We start from the raw sequence: 23862 nt of genomic DNA, 5'->3' as shown, positions 1-23862 counted from the left end.
TTGTGATTCTTATTAAATTTTGTATCATACAACGCTAATAATAATATCGTTCGGGTTTTTTTCAAATTTATAATAAATACTTAAATAAATAAATGATTGCCATTAGTAACAGAGATATGGAATCGTCACAATAGATTTAATAGAACATAAAAATGTTCAAAAAACTACACACGCGTGTGAACACACAAACTAATGTGTAAGCACAGTAGCACTGTATTGCAACAAAAACACAGTATGTGTGTACACAATATGTAATTACAGATTGCAGGTAATTATTAAAAAAATGACAATTACTTTTCAATGTTACGATGCGCACGAAAAATCATGAGGATAAATCTGACCACCGTTGAAAGTAGGTCTCGGGCAGCGGTGGCAGTAACGAAGCCGGTAACGTCGAGGTGGGAGCCGCGTGCAAGTGACTTATTTTCTTGAATTCGCTACAAAACTGGACCACACCTGTGCACCAGCATCAGTCGATCGATCTCAACTGCGAGTCGAACAACACTGGGAAAACCTCGAAAACATGAAGGGGATATTTTATTGCTCGTTGTGCGTTTTCGCCGTATGGGCATGTGCCGTCGGGGCAGACGAACCTGCCAAACCGGCAGCCGAAACCAAGAGTACCGCTGCGGTGGTCACCGACGACAAGAAGAACAGCAAGAGGGGTCTGTTCGACTTGGGCTACGGTTACGGATCCGATTTTGGTTACGAGTCCGAATACAGCGGAGACTATCACCATCAGCACTACGATCACAGCAAGGTGTTGTCCAAAACCATCATCAAAGAAGTAGCTCAACCGTACCCCGTCGAAGTCGAAAAGCACGTTCCGTACCCAGTCAAAGTGCACGTGCCCGTCGACAGACCTTATCCGGTTCATGTGCCAAAACCGTACCCGGTGCACGTTGAAAAGCCAGTTCCGTACGAAGTCAAAGTTAAGGTGCCTCAACCGTACACCGTGTACAAACACGTGCCGTATCCAGTCAAAGTGCCCGTCGATAGACCCTACGAAGTTCATGTGCCCAAACCTTACCCAGTGGTCGTAGAGAAACACGTTCCGTACGAAGTCAAAAAACACGTCCCGTATCCAGTCAAAGTTCCAGTAGACAGACCTTACACCGTTCACGTGCCCGTAGAAAAGCACGTGCCTTATCCAGTAGAAAAACCTGTACCTTATCCGGTCAAAGTTCCAGTCGACCGTCCATACCCAGTCACTGTGGAGAAACACGTGCCCTATCCAGTAGAAAAGCCGGTACCATATCCAGTAGAAAAGCCTGTGCCTTACCCAGTTAAAGTTCCCGTGAAAGTTCCAGTTCCAGTACCATATGAAGAACATCATCACGATCACCATGATCATCATTACGAACACCACTACGACCATCACGACAGCTACTAAGTAATTGCTAGTCGACACTACTTGAAGTTACCTTGTATGTTTACCAAATGGAAACCCATGATTTTATAATTGACGTATTTTTATATTTAATATAATAAAATTTTTTATAAATAATTTTGATTTATTTTTATTTACAAGGTATTCTGTTCGATTCCATATGATATCTTTAATGATAGGACGTAAGTACATCATTGGCCTGTTTTTTTTTTTGTGTGTATAATTCAATATGAACGAAATTAGTACAAAAAGAATAATAATTTGCTAAAAAATATTCAGTTATTTCCGAGTTATAGCTGAAATTATAATTTTACATAGTTTTCTAAAAATAGTGCAAGTTCGACAATATTTTAAGTAATGAAATATATTGTTTATTTTTTTCAAAGTATAACAATGTCCGACATTTTTTAAGACTGTGTCTACTAATAAATTATCAATAATTTGACAAAAAATTAATTTTTCTAAGAAATAAAAAAATAATTTATTCTTTTAATGGTGATATAAATTTAAGGTGCGTCCCCTATAGCTGTTTTTAAAGATGTAGATGTGTTATACTATGTGATTAATTAAAAATAAGACGTTCATTATCCTTAAAAATATTGAAAATTTTTAATTTTTGTAAAGTAAAATATAGTTTAATTCGAAAAACTCTATAATTTATATCTAATAATTTTAAATACATTATTATTATGATAATTAACCAAAAATAATAATAATTAAAATCAACGAAAAAATTGGCTTTTTATGACAAATGTATAATTTTTCTTAGAAGCGTATTATTTATGTAAAGCGAATATACATTTCAATGTAATTCAAAATTATAAAATATAAACAATTTAAAATGTTCAATAGTCTCCAAGATAATAAGTGTCTTGTCTTTAATGAATTGCTTTGTATATCACAACATATTCAAATTATTTTTGTATTAAACTCGTTACGGCAAATCGTTAATCTTAAATGAGACTGATAGAAATATAATTATTAAAACTCGACTATTATAAGGCGTACATCATTTTTATTTTAAATATTATCAGGAAGAAAATAAAAATTATCGAATACAATAGTCGCCAAACGGTTTTCTAATAAATGAATTGGGATAACCAAAAATGCTTCCTCGGGAATATAATCTTCCGAAATTATTTACAATTCTAATTTACTGAACGTGTGCTGTTAAATCATTAAAACCACGACTCGGCGTATCTTGTAATAATTAATTAACCACTTCTGATGTTGTCGTGTTTCGTCTACCAACACGATTTACTGCAGTTTTGTGTCGTGCGCTTGCAGTTATTTTTAATGTTTTCAATAACCGCACGCATAAAACAGGACGACGGTCTATTTTACAATATTCAATTTACATATCGCACAACGTTCAAATTCGGGTGCATAAATAATTAAAAATAAATACTCGTTAAGCACAAGTTGGCCGAGTACGTTGTGCGTCGACAAAATGACGTTTGAAAAGAAAATTCGCGCCGTTGGATTTTTCTGTAAGGATAAAAAATCAATTTTTCTATCTATACAATCGCATATTCATAGTGAGTTGGTGAATAACAAAACATGCTCATATATATTCGTAAACATGTGAAAACAGTGTGTGCAGGTTTTTCAAAATTCAATTATATGATTGCTACCTGCACACGGCACTGCGCTGTTGTTTTAACGCAATGTTCGCTACACAATTGTTATTATTATTATCAATAGGGACTGTTACGAAATTCGACCACGGACGAGTTCTTACAATGTGAGCGCGAGCCGCCGCGGTGGCCGTCCGATGTTAATCTTGTGCGTTATACAATTCGTGTGTGTGTGTGTGTGTGTGTGTGTGTGTGTGTGTGTGTGTGTGTGTGTGTGTGTGTATAACAATAACACGATAATAACGCGTATTTGTGCCGGTAAACCTCTTAGCCGTGAGAAACGTTACCTACATTCGGAGGCACGGGGATTTCATGTGTTGTTGACCGGTTCTAGTCTACTTAGCACAGGACAAGCTGCAACTCTTGTACTGCGCACGATAAAGTTCAACCTTTGTGTCCAAGACGGTACTTAACGCGGCGATCGGGGCCGATAATTATAATAAGACCGTGTACGGGCTAGAAGACATTATTGTGGTCGTTTCAATGGCCACGCCGACTAGGTTGTCTCACACACGTTTTCTGTGATTTCCGAGTGCTGTTGCCAAATCGTTTCCGAGACAAATGTCCACAACGACTGCCCGAGACGAACTAGTCGTTATGCAACTCATTTTCCTCCGTCGATTGAACTGATTTAAATTAAACGGATCTCGGACGCGTCTAATGCAAACTCCTTTTTCACCGTAAACGGGCATGTTAATAATTAACGTTCGAATTGGTCCCGACAGTCGTTAAACCCGACCGCTTCCAAACGAGTGACGTGCCGTGTATCCTATTAATTATGTAATTAAATAATAAACAAAATTGGGTAACAATACACTTGTTACTTTGGTTTGGACATTTAATTACCATATTAATCTGCCGGAATGTTATCGGGCTAAGATGCATATTAATTTGTTAAGTGCATTACGGGTTATTGTTTTGGTTTAATTGTACCAAAAGCGACCTTCAATAAAATCACCGGACCAAATCAAACATTCCCAACGAGATTCTAAAAATTATGAAATAGGTCGGCATATTAGTTCTATCCAAACATAGCCGCGGGATAGAAACTTGGAGTCTCGGTCATCCCCGAAATTCAGAAAAATTCTGTACTTTTTCACCTAGAAAAATTGTTTGTAAAAGAACAAATTAAATTCAATATATTTGAAATATCTAATCACATCCCGCTTGTGTATTGTTGGCTGACAGTAATTACATGTCTAGGCAAACAAAATACTAAGTTTTGTGTCTTACCCATAAAAATAGAACATTGTTAAAAAGTGGATTGTTTGAAAATAAAAAAAATCAATAACACTAACAAAAACTATATTCTGCAAAAGCGTTTATTTTTAGAAAAATATTTCCAAAAAAATAGATAAAACTATAAATGTCCATACCGTTACTTGTATAAAAATATAATGACTAGAAAAATGATATTTTCAGTGCACTCTACATGGTGTAAGAATATTAAATAACACATATGCTTAATAATTTAAGGTAATCATGATTTTCAGTAATGCATCGCTGTACTCGAATAAATATTTGGTGTGTTTTATCGATTTTGATTATATAGAATAATTTTTAAACAAATAAAACATTTATTAAATCGTTATAATAACGAATATTAAATAAACAATTATTGCATATAATATGATGAAAAAATCATAAAGATATGTATTCCAAGCGAATGTAAATAACTTTTAAGAAACAAACCATGATAAACGTTTTTTATACTTCTCAAATATTATAAAAAGTCAACAAGACTGCAATGTACATCTGTGTTTAGTATTAAGCTTATTGAATTTCAGCCTAACGGCTGCGTTGAACATTATTAACCCTCAGTTTGATAAACATAACCAAAAAGTGTAAAGAAACACTACAATACATCATGACACTAACAAAAATGTATAATCAAGATAGCAATAAATTACGATAGCAAAAAATAAAAACGGTGTGCGACATTTTACGGATGTGTTGGTTGCGGTCAAGTGTGTCCCTTTGATATGGTCGAGACTACTCTTATTGGTCCAGCTGCATAAGCAAAAAAAATATGAATAATACACCGTTCTTTTTAAAGCGTGTTTACAATTCATCATTAGTTCAAATTAACTTATCACTTAACATCTAATTTTAAGCGTTTTTCAAATAAATCTATGTATGAAAAATATTTTTATTTTACTTTATGTGTTTAAAATCTACTCGATGAGTTACATAACTCGTTAGATTGTAATATTTAAAAACCTACATTATTGTTTACTTGTAATTTTTTACTCAATCTTCAATTATTTGAAATTTTATGTTATAGTTCGTTTATAATTAGTACACATAACTGTCGCAATCAAACTGAAAAAACAAATCCAAATTTTTTTCATGAAGTCGACTAATGATAATTACATAAAAAAAATAAAGTTATCATATACACACAAATATAATACTTTTTATCGTGTTTCATAACTATTTCAGATTATGACGAGTAAAATAAAATTTTGTTACACTTTTTTATGCAACATGTCTTCAACCTTCGATGTTCAACGATAGTATATTCATTTAAATGTACAAAAACATAAAAGCTTTAAACATAAAATTTGATTAATACATAATAGTAAGATACTCAGAGTGGTTACATAATGCGATGATACCAAAATAAACATTTAGCCTAAATAAGATTTATGATTTCTTTTTCTATAAAATTCTATTTTACAGAGATAGTTAAAAATGACTTTCAGATGTATTACAAGAACTGATTATAAATGACTTTTAATTTTCACTATATAATACGCTTATTAAATTTCTTAATAACTTATTTTAGTAACATCAAAATATTCTTTAACAATTAGAAAGACTACCACATACTGTTTTGTTTACATTTACATTTTTAAAAATCTCAAAACGTGAATGTGCAAAATCAAGTTTGGTGTTTATTATGACATCCAAAATGTTCCAGTGGTAAAAATAATATAAAATATTATCACAAATTCTATGTGTCATAGTGATATTTTTAAAACTAATATTAATAATTGATATATTTTTGGTAAGCTTAAAAATATTTTTTGATCAATGCAATGCGATTCCTTTGATAAAAATAACTCCGTACATGTATTTGATTATTTAAGCTTATTTTGGATATTATTTTACACAGTGAATCTATTAATAATATTACAAATAAGCGTATACCTTGTAATATTATACTTGCAGATATTATATCACTAGAACCATGTTTTTCTATGTAATATATGTGCATGTTGATAATTTATCCGAGTGTATCTTATTTACGGGAAGATAAAATAACCTGTTAGTAGGTCGGTGGTCGACTTAGGTACGAAAACCATACCAAAACGCAAGTAAAACATGTATATTAAAATACATAAATAATTTTTTGCTCAAATTAATTTTCATTTAATTGAATAAAATAATATTATATGAAAAAACTAATTGTATGACTTTTACATTATTCAATTTTCAAAAACAAAACTTTCATAAGTCATCAAATTATTAGTAATTTTTAATATGTTAATTATTAATAGTTTTATAATATTTGTATTTAATAATAATTATAATATTTATAATTTTATTGATATTAAACTTTCATATTTTATTCCTAGTCTTTCCAAATTACTTATTTTATGAATTTATAAAATTCTCAACAGCAATAGACTGTTTCAAATACTATTTTAAACAAATTTTATAACCGAATAGAATTTGAAATTAAAGTGAATTAATTTATTTTTGTCCCTTTCTCTAAGTCAATATTAATTTTAGGTATTCAAATATTTTAAATAAATATATTTTGCATATTGGCAACATTTGGCCTTAACAAATTAAGAAACGTCATGATTTATAAAATAAAATATTACCACATGTTTAAAGAAATTTTTAATTTAAAAAAGAATTATGCAATAGCTAAAACATATCTAAACATATTTAGTTGTATTTCGATCAAATATAGGATATATTATATGAAAATTTTACAAAGTTTATGTTAAATTGTATAATGCTTCATTTAATTGTTTTTTAATAAGCAGAAATGAGTAAAAAATGTCGAAATAGATAACTTTTTGTCTGTAAAAATAAATTCTAAATATCATGTTTGCAATAACAAAAATTATAGATTTTACTATTTTATATAAAACAAAATTAATGAATAATTAAAGTAAAAATGTTCTCATCAAATTTATGATGATTTTAGAAAAAATTTTTAATTATACCTATCAAAATATATGTTTAAAATGTTAGTATTTACTCTCATTGAATTTAATCAAATAACTCATCGAAATTTATTTAATAATTCAGCTATTTATTACTAATTTCAAATCATTAAAATTTTTAATTTTTTCAGCGATTGCAAAATTATTTTGGTTCTCTTTTATTTCACAAATAATAAGTCTCAAGATGGCGCATCTAAGATAACTATTATAATATCAAGTTTTTTGTTAATGCAACAATACTTTTTACTATAAAATATTAATACTAATTAATTTTATCATCCTTTTAAAACTAAGTATGCAAATGATCTTGATCGTAATTTTCATCGTAATCACATTGACGAGATGTGCTGATTAGTAAACAATTTGCACCTAACTGTATCGATTACAAGAGAGTATTGAACAAAGTCGTTCTGTGACACTGGACAAACATTGCGAGAAAGTAGATTCGCCCGGATAACCATAAGTTTAGTCCGGAGGGAGAACAAGCACCTTCCCCACCGGCTTGATGGTCACTACAAAACCAGCCGATTTGAGTGTCCAACAGTCAGTCGATCCAAGGCAAATTGAAACAGCGTATCAACATGAAAGGATTTTTGTACACGGCGTGTGTTTTCGGCCTGTGCGCCTACGCATTGGCTGGCGAAGATGTCAAGAAAGACTTAGCCGAAGAAAAGTCAGCCGTTTCTGTAGAAGACAAAAAGACAGACGACAAAGCTCAAGGTAAGAGGAGTCTCTTTGATCTCGGTTACGGTTACGGATCCGGTTACGGTTACGAAACTGGTGGTGACGACTACCTCGGCCACGACTTCGGCAGCCACAACTACCACGGTCATGGTCATGTCATCTCCAAAACTATCGTCAAAGAAGTAGCTCATCCATACCCAGTACATGTAGAAAAACACGTCCCATACCCCGTCAAAGTCGCTGTACCCGTCGACAGGCCATACCCCGTCCATGTGCCAAAACCATACCCAGTTCATGTCGAGAAACCAGTGCCTTATCCAGTCAAAGTAGCAGTCCCACATCCATACCCAGTCGTCAAAGAAGTGCCTTACCCAGTTAAGGTGCCCGTTGACAGGCCATACCCAGTTCACGTACCAAAACCGTACCCAGTATACGTCGAAAAACACGTGCCTTACCCAGTCGAAAAACACATTCCATACCCAGTCAAAGTTCCAGTCGACAGACCATACCCAGTGCACGTACCAGTCGAAAAACACATTCCTTATCCAGTAGAAAAGCCAGTGCCTTACCCAGTCAAAGTGCCAGTCGACCGTCCATACCCAGTACCAGTAGAAAAACACATCCCATACCCAGTAGAGAAACCAGTACCGTACCCAGTCGAGAAGCCTGTGCCTTACCCAGTTAAAGTTCCAGTGAAAATCGCTGTCCCAGTGCCAGTGCCAGTAAAACACTACGACCATCATGAACATCATCATCATGACGAATACGAACACGACAGTGGTTATTAGACCAGCTCAAATCCCAAAAGTTACCAGATTTTAACCTATAGGTTACCTATTCTATGTTAAGTACGTTTTTTTTTTTTTACATTTTATTTGTGTGTAAATAATTATATAATTTTTCTACTGCGCGAAAAATCAAAATTAATATTATCTAAAAATGTCGAAGCTAAAAATCATATTAATTTTACTTGCTTCGATTGTTACCAAAAATAATCGTTTTTAAACGACTTCGAATAAAGTTTTTTTTATGTAAATACTCTTTGTCTTTCTTTTTTTTTTTTTTGCATCATTTTGTATAATTTCATATCATTGCTTTGTTTCAAACAATACAAACAAAAATTGTCATGTTAACAATGTGAGGCAAAGAATTATTATGATACAAATAAAGTTTTTTAACCATGTCTTCGTGATTTACTTGTTTATGAGTATTTTATGCACAGCAACCGAAAAAAGAAATCATCGAGTTGGTGTTTTAAAACCGACTGAATAATAAACTATGTTTGTCGCAGCTGTTTATGGTAATTTTTCAGTATACAATGCATTTATGATAGATTAACATGTTGGTCTGTTAACCAATGCTGTATAATTTAAAAAAATAAAAATGTATTTTTCCAACCGTAAAACATACTTTTTGGTCAAGACGATGTAAGTATTTCGGCAAAACTAATTTATTACTATGTTTTGAAATCGTATTTGTCCTCCGCAAAAATTACATAATAATGGTAATAATAGTGGGAAGTTCAATACATAGTAATAATAACAGACATTCTCACGCATTCGGTTCATAGTGTACCGTGGAATCGTGTGTTGTACACAGACCAGACTGACCTGAAATCGAGTCTGGCGCTAAACATAACGCGTTTCGATAAACCGCCCAGTTTTGGCGTTTGATTTCGCGACCGGCATAATTAGAAAAGCGTATTCAATGACTCCAACAGAACAAGGACCTTATTGCAAGTACCGCTTTCAGGCGGCAGAGGTTACTTGAAATGCACGCGCACATTCTAATGCAGCGACGGACGTGTCGTTTATGTAATGAGCCCACCCACTATTGTGCACATACCGGTCGGTTTCTATGTAAACATTCGTACGTGCCGCCGATTGCCTTACGACTGGCCGATGCGGTTTCGCGCGTCCGAAATAATTAGGGCATGAGAGGCTTCACCGAGAGGACCGACGGCGCGACGGTGCTAGTTACACAACCGACCAATTATGTTTTTTATTATTAGACGAATGCCTCAGTCACACGAATCGTTCATGCGACGGCCAAAAATCTCAGGACCCGATCATTAAACACGTGTGGCGACCGTTCGCACGATTGTCGACGGCCGATGGAATCGAACCGTAAACTGGTGTGCGCTCACATAATCTTCAGTGTAATCCTCTGCAGAATTGCACCAGTGTAAAGGGCGATGACGAAATCGTCGCCCACACGTCAAAGATTAGTAACGATAATAGTTTTTACACGATGTCAAAAATTATCAACCACGAAAATGTCTTCTTGGAAATTTGAAAAATTTTACTTTTTTTAATTATCGTGAAGTCCGACCGGAGGTCATTGTTAATAATTGTGAAATACAGCGGAAACGCATTGTGACGTGTTATGGATATGGTCCGAAAATAATTAAATTTATTGCCAGATTCTAAAGAACAATTGCAAAAATAATAATAATTAACACTGATATAATACAAGTACCAACCTCGGTTTACAATGCTATTTGCGCAAACTCAACTGAAATAATTTTTGTTTTTGTAATACGTCCACATAAAAATTGCGTTAAACTCGAGTAGGCAAAATTAAGTAGTAAGAAAAAAATCCGATTTCAAAGTGTCCAAAAGTTATTTAATCTCTATGGCATAATAAAACGGTTATGTTAACTTCTCGGATTTATACTTGTATTGAAATAATTTCACACAACAATCGACTTTTCTTCCTACGTCAATTAAGTACAGGTACGCGAGCCGTCTAGGCGGTTAATCAAATTGTATAAACAAGTAATGTCAACGAAAGATTACCTACCGTTTAGTTTCCGTTGCCTTTAAAAGGAAATATGACAATAATAGTTATTAAATTACCGCAATTCCTATAGCACTTCATAGTTTACACCAACTCAGAAATGTATAAAGATAATTAAATTTGACATAGAAAAAAGAAAATTTCAAACGTTATATCATAGAAAAATAATTACATAAACTTAGCAATTTATCATTTACTAGAATTTCTAACCTTCACTTTAGTCCATAAAATGTTTCGATATTGTTAGAAAACACTTACGAATTCGAATCTAGTGCAACGTACTTATAAATTATTTCAACATTGAAGAATAATTATTAATTTTCCTGTTTTATATTCTTCATTAATAGACTATTCGAATCACGTTGAAAGTATGTCAACAAACACAATACATGACCAACACGAAATGTAGGAAAAAAATAAAATAAACAATATTATTATACATATATGATTGCGTGTTAAGTAACATGAAATTCAATTACTCACTCAGTAAGATTTAATAATGCAGGCCCAAGACAATTTTTCTATTATTATTATTCTATGTTAATGTATGGTAACCTATTTTCTTATAAAAAATTATATCAGAATCTCGAGGGCATATGAAAACCTGTAATTTGTGTTAATATTAAAACGTTTACAGAATTATGTAGTTTTTTACGATAATTATAATCCTCTTAATGTAAAAACGTTCATTTCATGATGTTATTATTTTGTCGCATATTTAATAAATTGGATAAGAATCAACATTGGTGTTGAAATTTCATAAATACAATTCAAGTATATTTTTTATATATTTTAATCAAAGAATTTTTATAGTATACATTAATATGTTTTTAATTAAAAAAAAAAAACATACTTTTATTTTTTGTTTAAATTTAATAAAATTTTTCTGAATTATTATAACTATTTATTTAAATAACTGATAAAGATTTTATTCCTTACATTACTATGTTTGCTAATAGTAAACTTCACAAAACTCTTTTGGTAAACATAATTGTGTTTACAAAAGAAGTAATCAAAACTTATCTACCCATACTCAATGTGCATGTATTTTTATATTTAAATATTTAATTTTACTTGATACCATAAAATAATAAACATGGTAGTTTAAATATATAATAATCGTATTTAATTTAAACAAATATAAACAACTTAACAATCGTAATGCTAATGTATTGAATTTTTAAAAAAAATATTTCATAATTTCAATAAACTTTAGTTATTCAAAATAGTAAATATTTAAAAAAACTGGTTATCTCTTGTTGTAATATGTTTATCAATTACTAAATATTAGTAAAAGTACTAATATATCGGCCTAAAGTCCGTGTCATAAGTGAAAAATGAAATTTTATTTTGTAACCTTATAAAAACACATATTTTTTCAATTATTGACAACGTTGTGAAGTCTTAAACGAAATGTCTCTTTGTGTACATATTCCACTCTTACGCCCAACTTACATTATTGATATCAATATCCCTCTTTACCCATACGGAAAACCCACTGAACCGAAATTTTGCAGTTAAGAGCTATACGACGACGTCAATTTCCCGGACAGCGGAAGATGCTTATTTTTAACGATAGACTTGGAGAATAGCAGTGTAGTTGTACACACATTGACACACGCACATAGTCACACATTGTAAGGGAATTGAATGAAAACGCCGAGGGATGATCCCAAAGGGCAAGTGGACGTCAGTCACGAGTTGTAATCCGATCAGGCTGAACAACAACAGTGACGTCATCCATAGCTGCGGCATCGCGACGTCGAATTTCTCCCTCTGAGACTGCCCGACCGGCTGAGTCAATTCGACAGAAGTCGCCGTCAGAGCTTAACGAACCGTCCAGCCGTGGGCCGGTTAAGGTCAGTCTTCCCTCACATACCGTCCTCTAACAAATAACATGCATTACTCTGTTATTCGCCACGCCGATATTTTCACTGTCCGAGAAATGCACTCGCCGAGCGGGTGATAAACGATCTTGGCGCTCTTAACGAGCGGTGTCATCACTGCAAGTCCAAAGCACTTTATAATGTTACGCGGCCGCATCGCTCCCGAAGATGCGCGCGTGGTGATAGTCGCAACGTGTCCCCTTTTCGGCGAGTTATTGTGTCTAATTTAGCCGAATCGTGTTTACCCAACAGATTATGTCGACAAACATATTAATCTGGCGGCGGTTGTTTTTTCTTCCCTTTTGTTTCCATCGCGTCTGCACACACTGCAGTGCATATACGCGCGCTTTCCATGATCCGCTTCTATGGCCCACGCTCTGTAGAGGGTCTCATAACGAGCCGGCAAACATTGAGCCAGCTCTCTTCTGCCACCTTGTTTGCGGAAGCGGAAAGTCCCAAGATTTCTGTTTCTTATCGGGCGGAGTAACGGCATGTGGCGGAGTTTGTTTGCCAAGAACCGACGCGGCCACCACTGATTCACCCCTTCGCAAGAATGTTTAATATTTATCATAATAATTTATTCTCGTGTATAAATATCCGATCATACGCCACGACGGCGGCATTGCTGCCAACTAGGTTTTGCATTAATTTGAATTTCAATCGTGACAAAGTGTAGTTTAATTATTGATATGCTCTTTGAGGTTATGGTATTTAATAAGTACCAGCACCTGTCGCGTTCAACTCGTTAAGTTCTCACACTCATCTTCATTAAAACTCTGAAATTCTACCTCGCGCCGTAGTTATAATCTTAAATGCAATTTCATTTTTTATCGACAGCTTGAAATATTAATTTAAGTTTAAAAATTGAACGAATGTTTCGGGTAGCACACTACCATTTCTCACAAGGCACTGCATCGTTGTTCAGCGAATTTATAACACTGAACAAATATGGAAAACATAAAAGAATTTACTCATTTAATGTTTAATACTCGTTTTTATTAAATATTTTATAATTCATTGCGATATGAAAAAATTTTTAAATCCCCGTGACAGACAACTCTTCTACTGAGGGTAAAATTTTCAAATAAAACACAGCATAAACAAAGAGAGAATTTATTTGTTTATTACTCTGAGTAAAATGATGGATGTTTTGACATACAATGGCTGTCTAACACATACAAAAAGAATAGACACGTTGGAATTAAATGTCACTGATGAAAAGAACAATTAATCAAAAAGTTTAACGCGTCTTGTCTGTTTCCAACTAAAATCAAAATATTTCATTCATTTTTAAGAGAAACTATCAAAATTACAGGCTTTTATTGCCATTAAAACATGAATAACTCACTATTATTATTTATGATGGCAACTCCGAATTACTAACATAAACCGTGAAAACATACAATTAAATTTTATCCTTTTTATAGATTTCGGCATTAAAAACTAACGAGCTCAGAATGTCTTACGAATTATGGTTTACTACAAAATGATTAACTAATATTGTTATTAAACTATAAAATAAGGCAATTTAATTAGCCGTGAACGTTAAACGTCAAAATTAATTCAACTATCATCAAGCATAAGTAATTCTAACTGGTTTCATTATATACTCGTACAAATAAAAACAACATTATACTGTAAATACATTTATTTCAAATAACACATGTCTAGAAATTATTTTATGACAAACTATACTATAAATTAAACAACTATTATTGTTGCTAAAACTGGTCATCTTCCAAAGAGACCGTCAATAAAACGCAGTAGCGATAGTCAGCTGATGACCTAAAAATAGACAAAACAGTTAAGAAATTAATGTGTTCTTGACTACTAACTGGTTCCGAAAATTATTTTTTAAATCTTGTACATTAGATAAGATTCACTTTTCAAATTAAATAATTATATTCGTGTACACACAAAATGTGAAACTTTTAAGGAAAACTTATAAAACCCGTTAGGACCTTTGGTTTTTAATAAAATATTTAACTTTTTATAATTTTGATATTATTTGAACGAACTATACTGTATTATATTGTTAAAAGTTCACAATGGTCCTACGATCATTCTTATTTTTAATGAAAATGATTAATTTCAATACAAAAATGTAATTGACTATTAAATTGTAGAAAATAATTATTTTAAGACAAATTATTTTGTTTTACTGTAAATTTAAATTACTTAAATCGAATTCGAAATGTCATTTAATAGCAAATGAATCGAACGAACCCAGTAAGTATAAAAAGCAGGCAAAATATATATTGTGGCGTACGAATTGAAAACATATATCAATGCCTCTTTTCTTTTTAGTACTTTGTATTAAACAATACCACGGTGCTTTATCAATTTCGTCTCTGTAATTTATTATTTTAACTTTTAAATCAACCCCAGAGTGCTTTTTATAAAAAAAAATAAAAACCTTCATCTTATCTTTTGTATTACAGTATAAAATTTCATTATTAATAGCAAAAAATTAATTATTTTTTTTTTAAAACGACTAAACATAATTTGACAAAATTTGCTTTTTGATTGTATGTATATATCTATATGTATATATCTATATATATATATATATATATATATATATATATGTAGGGATTAACAAAGATGTTAAATAACATGTCACAATGAATGCGTTTATATATGTTTATATGTTTATTTAATTTACGACATTCTAACAATGAATATATCAATTAACGTTGTTCAAGGAAAATAATATCAAATGTGCGACAAATGATTATTTTGAATTATCTGCTGATCTTAGGAACGCAATATAGGTCACATGGAGTGACAATTCCATTGCAGACGTGCCGGAAGTGAAATTCAATTAAAGGTTTATGATACCGTGAAGCGAACGGCAACAATGACAGCAGAACTTGTAGTGGATGTACTCGGGCAAGTCCCTTCCGAGTTTTGGCGGGTTTACAACGGGCGCGACTCAATTAATGCGGCCATGAATCGAAGTGGTGTGTATGAGAATTCGACGGGGACTTGATGGGAACCCTATACCGGACTACGTTATGGAGCTTACCGGATTTGGCATAAGGACGATTTAGCGTTTAATTCAGCCGTGTAAACACTACAACACACGAGCCCTTCTCGGCCGAGATCATCCCGCGCATAGATTCCTAAGAGTGTCGTGCATGCGAAATAGTGTTTACATAATGTGTGTGTGCAATCGTAAAACTAAGCAAATACTAACGATTCCTGGTGATTAAAACATTACATAAAACTGAATACGATTTTATTAAAAACCAACAGAGTACATTCAAAATTAATTTACATTAACGTCCAATGATTTCGTTAATTGGAAGTTTTCATTTTCGATAGTAACAATGATTTTCAATAAAACCGCTTTGTACAAAAATAGTAACAAATAAAATCATTTATGAATACCGCCAACGCCATTAGTTATATCTTGTGTTGTTGCGTACCATCAATAAATGTACATGGATTGTCAACCCGAAAGATAAATGACACAAATATGTATTTTCTTATTCGTGTCTTTTCTACTGCAAAATTTATCTTATTTTACTCGTTATATGAAGTTATTATATGATTTGAATTCTGGATATTGTGCAATAGACGCTATAAACATAGACAAAAAAACCAATTGCTTAACTTAATATGTTTAAATATTAAATACATAAAAATAACACGGTTATCCAACTAATAAAATATATCGTTGACCTAAAACTAAACCTTAGTGTGTATTCTATAATCTAAAAACTTTTATTATGCACATATTTAATACTAATTTTATGCTCATGTTGGTTAAATCATATTTACTACTTCAACTATTCTGCGATATACTTAAGAACTAGTATGAATGTAAGAATTTTTATATTAAACATAATAAAATGAAGCAAGGCGAAACTAAATAAGTTTTTTTTTCAAGAAATCATCACAAAAACTATTTCATTTTCCTATAAGGAGCCATTGACATTTTTGAATATGGATAATCGTTTCTACAATTTTCTAATAGTTTTTGAAATTTAATTTCTTCATAGTATTATTACGGGTTCATAAATTGATTGGATATAATAAAATTTATTTTTAAATATTTAGTCATATTTTGTGACTTTTTGAATTAAATATTTTTTACTTTTAAAATAATATTTTTAATATAAGTTTATTTTTAAATAATCAAAACTAAAAAAGAGATAACAAAAATAATAAAACTTCTTTGTTCTGCTAAAAATTTACAATATTTTTTTATAAATTTCAACAGTTATAATAGCTGTATTTTTGAATATTTATCACAATAACGCGATACAATAAAATTATTACTCTGTTGTATCAAAACCAATCTACTATTTTGTAATGTGTAAATATCGTAAAAGTCAACCATATTGTCTCTAAAATAAGTTAGATAAATATAATTAACTATTCCTTATAAGAAATTAATATAAAAAATAAATTAATAAAAATATTTAACTAAAAGAAACCAAAAAAAAAATTAACATTATTAATTTTTGATTAAATAAGAAGAAAAAAAAATTATTTTGTATAATTTAGTTTGTTTTTATGACACAAATATAAACAAAATTACTTATTTTCTAAATCGTATTAAATATAAAAAAATTTTTAAACTGAGGAAAATGCTATTACAAATTTATTATCATATTTTTTAAGAAAAACATTATTTAACAATGTTTTCTTATAAAAAATATGACTATAAATAAATCAAACCTTTAGAATGACTAATCATTAAACCGGTCCACAAGAGACTTCATGAAATATTGTTCAATATTTTAATATTATGTGTGATCAAAATAGTTGTTAGTTGTAGTTGTTTGTCGTTAAACCAAACACTAATAGAATTTAAATTTCTGAATTTAAAACTTTTTCAATCATTTTTTTCTAGCTTATCATTAGATTTAGGATAACAACAAAAAGAAGTTCAATCATCATAAATAATATTTTTGTTTGTATAATAAGTTTCAGGAATAAATTTATTATTTATATATTTGTTTGTTTAAATTCAAATTTTATTATTTATTGTTAGTTCGTTTGTTTAGTAACGCCAGTGTGCCCGGAAATTACAATTAATTAATTGCAATTTTTATATACTAATCATACGTCATAATTTACTTATAAGTTGCTTATTTCATAATAAAGTTCTTATATTTAAAATTATTTTTATAAAACGTAAACCATCAGTTATTTTAAATTTGAATATATTAGGTATATTAGATCTCATTTAAATTCAACGCAACGTTGAGAAAGTATTAATTTTACAATGCGTTTTATATTTCATGAATGTTCCCATTTTCTTCAGGTCTTATTGGAAGTTTTTCAACGAGACAAAAATAGATCACAAATTGTATCTAGTTAAAGACTTTACTTAATATTATTTGAAAATATGATCTGTTTACGTGAGGATATTCCAAATAACTTTTGCACGAAAAGTTCATTTTTATGACTTTATTTTTGAAAATGTTCTAGATACCATGACACCATTTATATTATTAATTAAAACTTATGAAATACACATTATTTAAAAAAAAAATTAGTTCTAAAAACTTTTCTTCATGATGAAAACAAATATCATAGTTAAGAAAAAAGTACAATTTTTTTTGTAAAAATCGCAAAATTTAGAAAAATCGAATAAATTGTTAAAAAAAAACTTATTTGAAAGTGTTTGAAGAATTATTGTAAACTTTATTGGGGTATTAAAAGAGGATAATTAGGGGACCAATCCCATCAATTTTTTAGGACTTTTTAGCTTCGATGCGAAGCTGAGAAGGTATTGTACTATGATGTGTTTTTTTTTTATTTTTTTTTTGTGTCTGTTACCACTTTTTCTCAGCTCTCACTGGACCGATTTCTTTGAACGATATGTCAAAATATTACAAATCGTATCTAGTCAAAGACATTACCAATAAAAATTGAAAAAAATTCCCTCGTTCCCCGTAAATGAGGGAAACCTCCAAAAAAATTACAAATTTAAAAATTGCTAATTTTCGAAATGTTTTCAATTTTTTTTATTAAAACTGCCATAACTTTTTTAAAAATGACTAAATTAGTATAATTTTTTTTAATAGATGCTTAATGTCTTTACCTATCATTTGGAATATTTTTTTCATAAATCTGACTCTTTAGCTGCCCACAGGGGCGATTTAAAATGACAACTTTTTCAACTTAACTATTGAAAGTGTCCAAGATAGTCTGACATTTTTATATATATCTTAAATTAAAGCTAATGTAATGTACTTTATTATGGAAAAAAAAATTTTAGACTTTATTTTGTTTTCATTGTGAACACAGACATTAAATTTAATAAAAAAATTATTTTTATATTATTAACCTTATTATGCTATAATTTATTAAAAAGTGTATGGATCGACACAATTTTTTTATGAGAAATAATATTTATATCCCTTTTTCATTTGACAGACTTTATCTTAATCAGGATATAAATAAGGAAATAGCAGATCATGTAGCTTTTGGAATAATCCATCAATTTTTTAAAATTAAACACTATCTAAAGATTTGCATGGAAGCGTTTTTTATGATAGTGTTTTTAATCGCTGTCAGATATCATAATACTTAATCCAACTATGCCACGACACCACTGTGCTACTACCCCATGGTTTTTTTTATGTTAAACCTCTGTAATTTTTTGATAAATGTTTTTAAGTAGAGTAGTAATTATAGTTTTTTCGTTTTTCATAGTTATGAAAAAAGGAGTGGTTAGGGGACCACAATCTTCCTTCAAACAATTTTATTTTAAACTTTTCTAGTGTAAATTCTTTTTCACGATTTCTATTTAATACCATTATAACTTTAAAAACATGTTAACTTATTGATTTTTTATTTTTAAATATCGTTGGGTTTTGTTGGGTTGGGTCTCAGTGATAGGGTCACTGTTTTACATAAAATTTATACTAATATAATCTACATTAAATATAAAGTTAAAATTTAAGTTTTTAAACTTAAAGTTTTTTTCCGGCGCACCCTAAGGCAAGAAAACGATATTGAAAATTTAAATCAGCTTTAATTCTCATTTTTATCGTGTAATTGCAGTGATCAATTACCAGGATGGATAACACGTGAGTCAATTGCGTTTGAGTTACTGTATTCAAATCTCATTGGACACAATGACTTTATTCACTTTTACCAAAAAGTATTAGGGAAAAATTCAATATTAGTATGATATTTATCTCATATAAATTGATATTCCTGAATTATTACAATAAACTTTTAGTAGTTAAAATTAACTACTACAGCGAAATATATTCCCTAAAAATACTTTACAGTAAAATAACTTTTAAAAGTAAATCAACCCTTAAAATACTGACAACAATTTTAAAAAAGCTTGATAATGTATGGACTAATGGTAAATAGTCAAATATATTTTTGTCATTCTAGGAAAGTAATTTGAAAGTTTTTTTACTATTATATTATATTATAATAATACCTTTGTATTATTGATAATTTAATGCGATATATTGTCTAAAAAATTGAATTTTTACTTTTCAAACTTTTACACTAAAGATTTTAATAGAGAGTTAGTACAATTACTCGATAACTTATTTACACAAGAAATTTTTTTCACATTTAATGAGAAACAATTAAAAAATAAAAACTATAATAGTAAAGTTTACAAAAACAAATGAGAAAAAACTTAAGTCAGCAGTAAAGCTCTAATGTCGGACCTATAACTATCGCTCCAGAGATGAACTCTACAAAAAGTTAAATACACTTATATTAAATATATACAAAAACTATTATTAATAAAATTTAAAATAGTTAAAATATATTCTAATAATAATTTAACATTTAATTATTATTCAATAGAACATATTAAATTTTTTTTTTTTATGAAAATACATCAACCCGTCTTTAATATACTTTTGTGTTTATAATTTATGAATTTTGATGATTATTTTTATAGTATTATGTGAGTAATTATTCAATAAATTTTATTTCCAAATAATTATCTGATCTTAAATTAGTCTGAAAATCTGACATATCAACTTTTAATTTTATTCTTCAAGTAATTTTTGAGGGGTTGTTTACTAAAATTATTACTGCATTTGAGTATTTTGGGCAGTCAATGATGATTTGTTATACTGTAAGAACGTATCACAAATTGAATTTTTTAAAAATTTTCATATTTTGAAAGAAGTATGAATGAGTCAAAAATGTGAATCCTATTTTCCCTTTAATTCATTTTATTAAACCAAATATTTTATTTATTAATTTTAGCTGTATTAATTTAAATATTGCATTTAGTTTAATTAATCACCATAATAAATATTATCGAAATTATATTCGATTGAATGATTAAGCTTTAACTGTATACAATAGCTTTAGACATTTGTTGTATGTAATGAATGTGTGCATTACATATAATCCTTAGTTATTAGGTGTAAAGATTAGAATCCTTTAATTCAAAGTTAATTTTATTTTTTTGATGCGTAATCGTAAATACCTTGTAAATTTCAAAAACACCAAATACTCGATGTTTTTGATATTTTTAAGAATTGTTTGAAAATTAATTTTTACATTTAACTGTTGGTATTTAGAATAACTTATAACTTATAGGGATATACACTTTATTTATTAAATGACAGCAAATATATTTATCTAGCCTATGAAATAGGAAATGATCTAATTAACCAAATGACTAGTCAATGACAACTTTGAGACCTGTATTTTAGAAGTTATTGGTAATTTAGAGTATTTACTAAAAATGTGGAGTGGGTGCTGCTCTTTTTATCACTTGTCATTTTCCGATCGTACTTTTCATCCCATTAACACATAACAACGAGAATAACTTCCAAATTACTTGACTAAAATTAATTATCGACCAATTATTTTCTTAATTAGATAATTTACTATACCATAAACTAGTTAAATATGTATGTCGCCATTTAAAAATAAAGTGGACACACCTATAAGTTATAAGGGATGATTCAAAAAAGTAATTATATAATATAATTATAATATATAATTATAAATCAAAAATTACGTGTAACTAAAATAAATCAAATTTTTTTTTATTTTATAAATAAAAGAGTGGTTTATGATAAACTGATCACTGTAAATAAATTGGATGATTTAGGTTTATTAAAATTTGTTACTATTTTTATCATTTTTATATATATTTATTATCATTAAACTCAATAATTATAAATTTAAAAAGTCTAAGTAATTACTACAAAATCCCTGTAAGTATAAAAAGTACAATGCTATTTTTTCAATTCTTCAGTTAAGTAAAAAACATTGAACATTAATTAAATTTATTTAATTATACTTTTCCCTACCTAAAACATATTTGAAATAATTTTCAGAATTTTTGACATTCTTATTTCTCTCTTACTCTGCCTATCACTTAACTATCATCTAAAGTATAATCAGACTCTGTTATTTAGACTATTTGACAAATATTTTTATTTATTATCTGAATATAAACAAAGTCATTTACATTATTAGTCGAAACTTGGTTTTCCTAAATTTAAAATAACTTCAAAATTTCTTAAATATAATTATATGTTTAAAAAATATATTTTTAAGAAAATTAAACAAAACCCTCCCACCTCTCAAAAGTAATTCGTTCTAGTTACTCTACAATAGTCAATAGACTGGAAGTTAAAACTCCATTCGAGTATTATAAACTGGAATCAGTTAATTTTATTTATGGAGCTAAATCAATTACAATTTTTAAAAGAAAGTCTAATTTTTCATTGATATTTTGTTCAGTAATTGAAGATATAATATTTTCAGTAAAAAAAATATTTAAAAAAGATTTACAAGAAAAAACATTCAAAAATAGTGCTCCATATATTATAAGGCGGGGTTAATTAAAATTTGTTTATTATTCAGAGTATATTTTAGCTAAAAAAACAAGGTGAAGTAAATGTTCCCCAGTTAAATTAAGACGCTGAATAAAAAATTCATTTCAGTTAGATTTCTTTAGTTTTTTTATTTTAAGGTATTTACTTACAATTAAGATGTGATATGCAAAACGAATGTGGACCAATTAAATTTATTTAATATATGTTCTGGCATCATTATACGAAGAATAATTTCAGCAGTATAAGTTATCATCGTTTTAAATAGAACCAAATTACATGTGGAATATTTTGAGAATAATTTTTTATTCGATGATTTAAACTTATTAAATTGAATAGCATATCATAAGACATTGTTAATTTATTTTAATAGAATAACAGATAGAAACCAAAGAAGTCTTATTTTAGTTACAACTTACATTCATAAAGAAATAATTATTTAAAATTAAATGATTCCTTTTATGAAACTCTAATAATATTAAAATACTATACAGGCTTAATAAATTTTTATATTTTATAAACAATATACAAATAACTATTATAGCTTCTATAGTTAAACACAAATATTTATTTACATTCCATAAATGTACAGGTCGACTTAATTTTTATAATTCAATATTGTGTTCATAAATTTTCGAATTATCAAAGTTAACATTGTATAAAATTCCTCATTCATTGTTTAACTGTAATTCATTTTACATTTTTTATATTATAGTAAATTACATTATAATTAGTGTAAGCCAAAAAAAAAAATGGTGACGACACATCCCGGAATGGTGACAAATAATGTTATAGCCTTTGAACAATTGACCAAAAATACAAATGAAATCAATGTATGTAAACGCAAAAATATTAAAGATCTTATTATTGAATTTAATCGACCAAATCAAATAGTTGGTCCAACAACCGATACATCGTCAAAAGAATCATTTTATAATATCAAAAATTCAGTTATTAATAAACACGAAGATATAAAAAATTTGATACTTAAGGGTAAGTCAAGGGTACATTTAGATAAATTGGCCAATAAAAAATCACTTAAAGAATACATTTTATAATTTTCCTATCAAAAATAATGATTAGTAAAATATTTTAGTACAACAATCAATAAAATTATAAATATTATTAATACGTTTTAAGGAGTAAAGAACAAAATTTCTTTATTTGAAAAAAAAGCAACATTAATTAAGAAATCCAATAATGTAATGCAACGCACAAATATACTGGCTAAAGCCAATGATCAAGAGAAAAATCAAGAATACGTAAATGAGCAATACCCTATAGAACAAGAAAAAACAGATGAAGATAGTAAAATAACTAATAGTTTAGAACACAAAGATATAATAAAGCAAAAAATTTCATTTTTTGAAATGAAAGCCAAATTAAATAATAACTCTTTTAGTAATATTACTTGATTTATCAACTATTCATTTCATATTACATAATTAATATTAACATTCGGATCAATACTTTGGAAGTATT

The 23862-nt window shown here is 29.2% G+C and overlaps 1 protein-coding gene across 1 annotated transcript; it reads left to right on the top strand.

Annotated features, from left to right (window-relative positions):
• The first annotated feature begins 443 nt into the window (after positions 1–443).
• On the top strand, positions 444–9079 carry LOC126904757 (uncharacterized). The gene is made up of 2 exons (XM_050683984.1): positions 444–1332; positions 8125–9079. Exons 1-2 carry the CDS (start codon positions 524–526, stop codon positions 8681–8683), a joined length of 1368 nt encoding a protein of 455 aa, XP_050539941.1. The 5' UTR covers positions 444–523; the 3' UTR covers positions 8684–9079.
• The last annotated feature ends 14783 nt before the right edge of the window (positions 9080–23862 follow it).

The sequence above is a fragment of the Daktulosphaira vitifoliae genome, unplaced genomic scaffold (genome assembly GCF_025091365.1).
Source record: "Daktulosphaira vitifoliae isolate Bord-2020 unplaced genomic scaffold, ASM2509136v1 Scaffold_4, whole genome shotgun sequence".
NCBI lineage: Eukaryota > Metazoa > Arthropoda > Insecta > Hemiptera > Phylloxeridae > Daktulosphaira > Daktulosphaira vitifoliae.
This window is presented reverse-complemented; position numbering and strand designations above follow the sequence as displayed.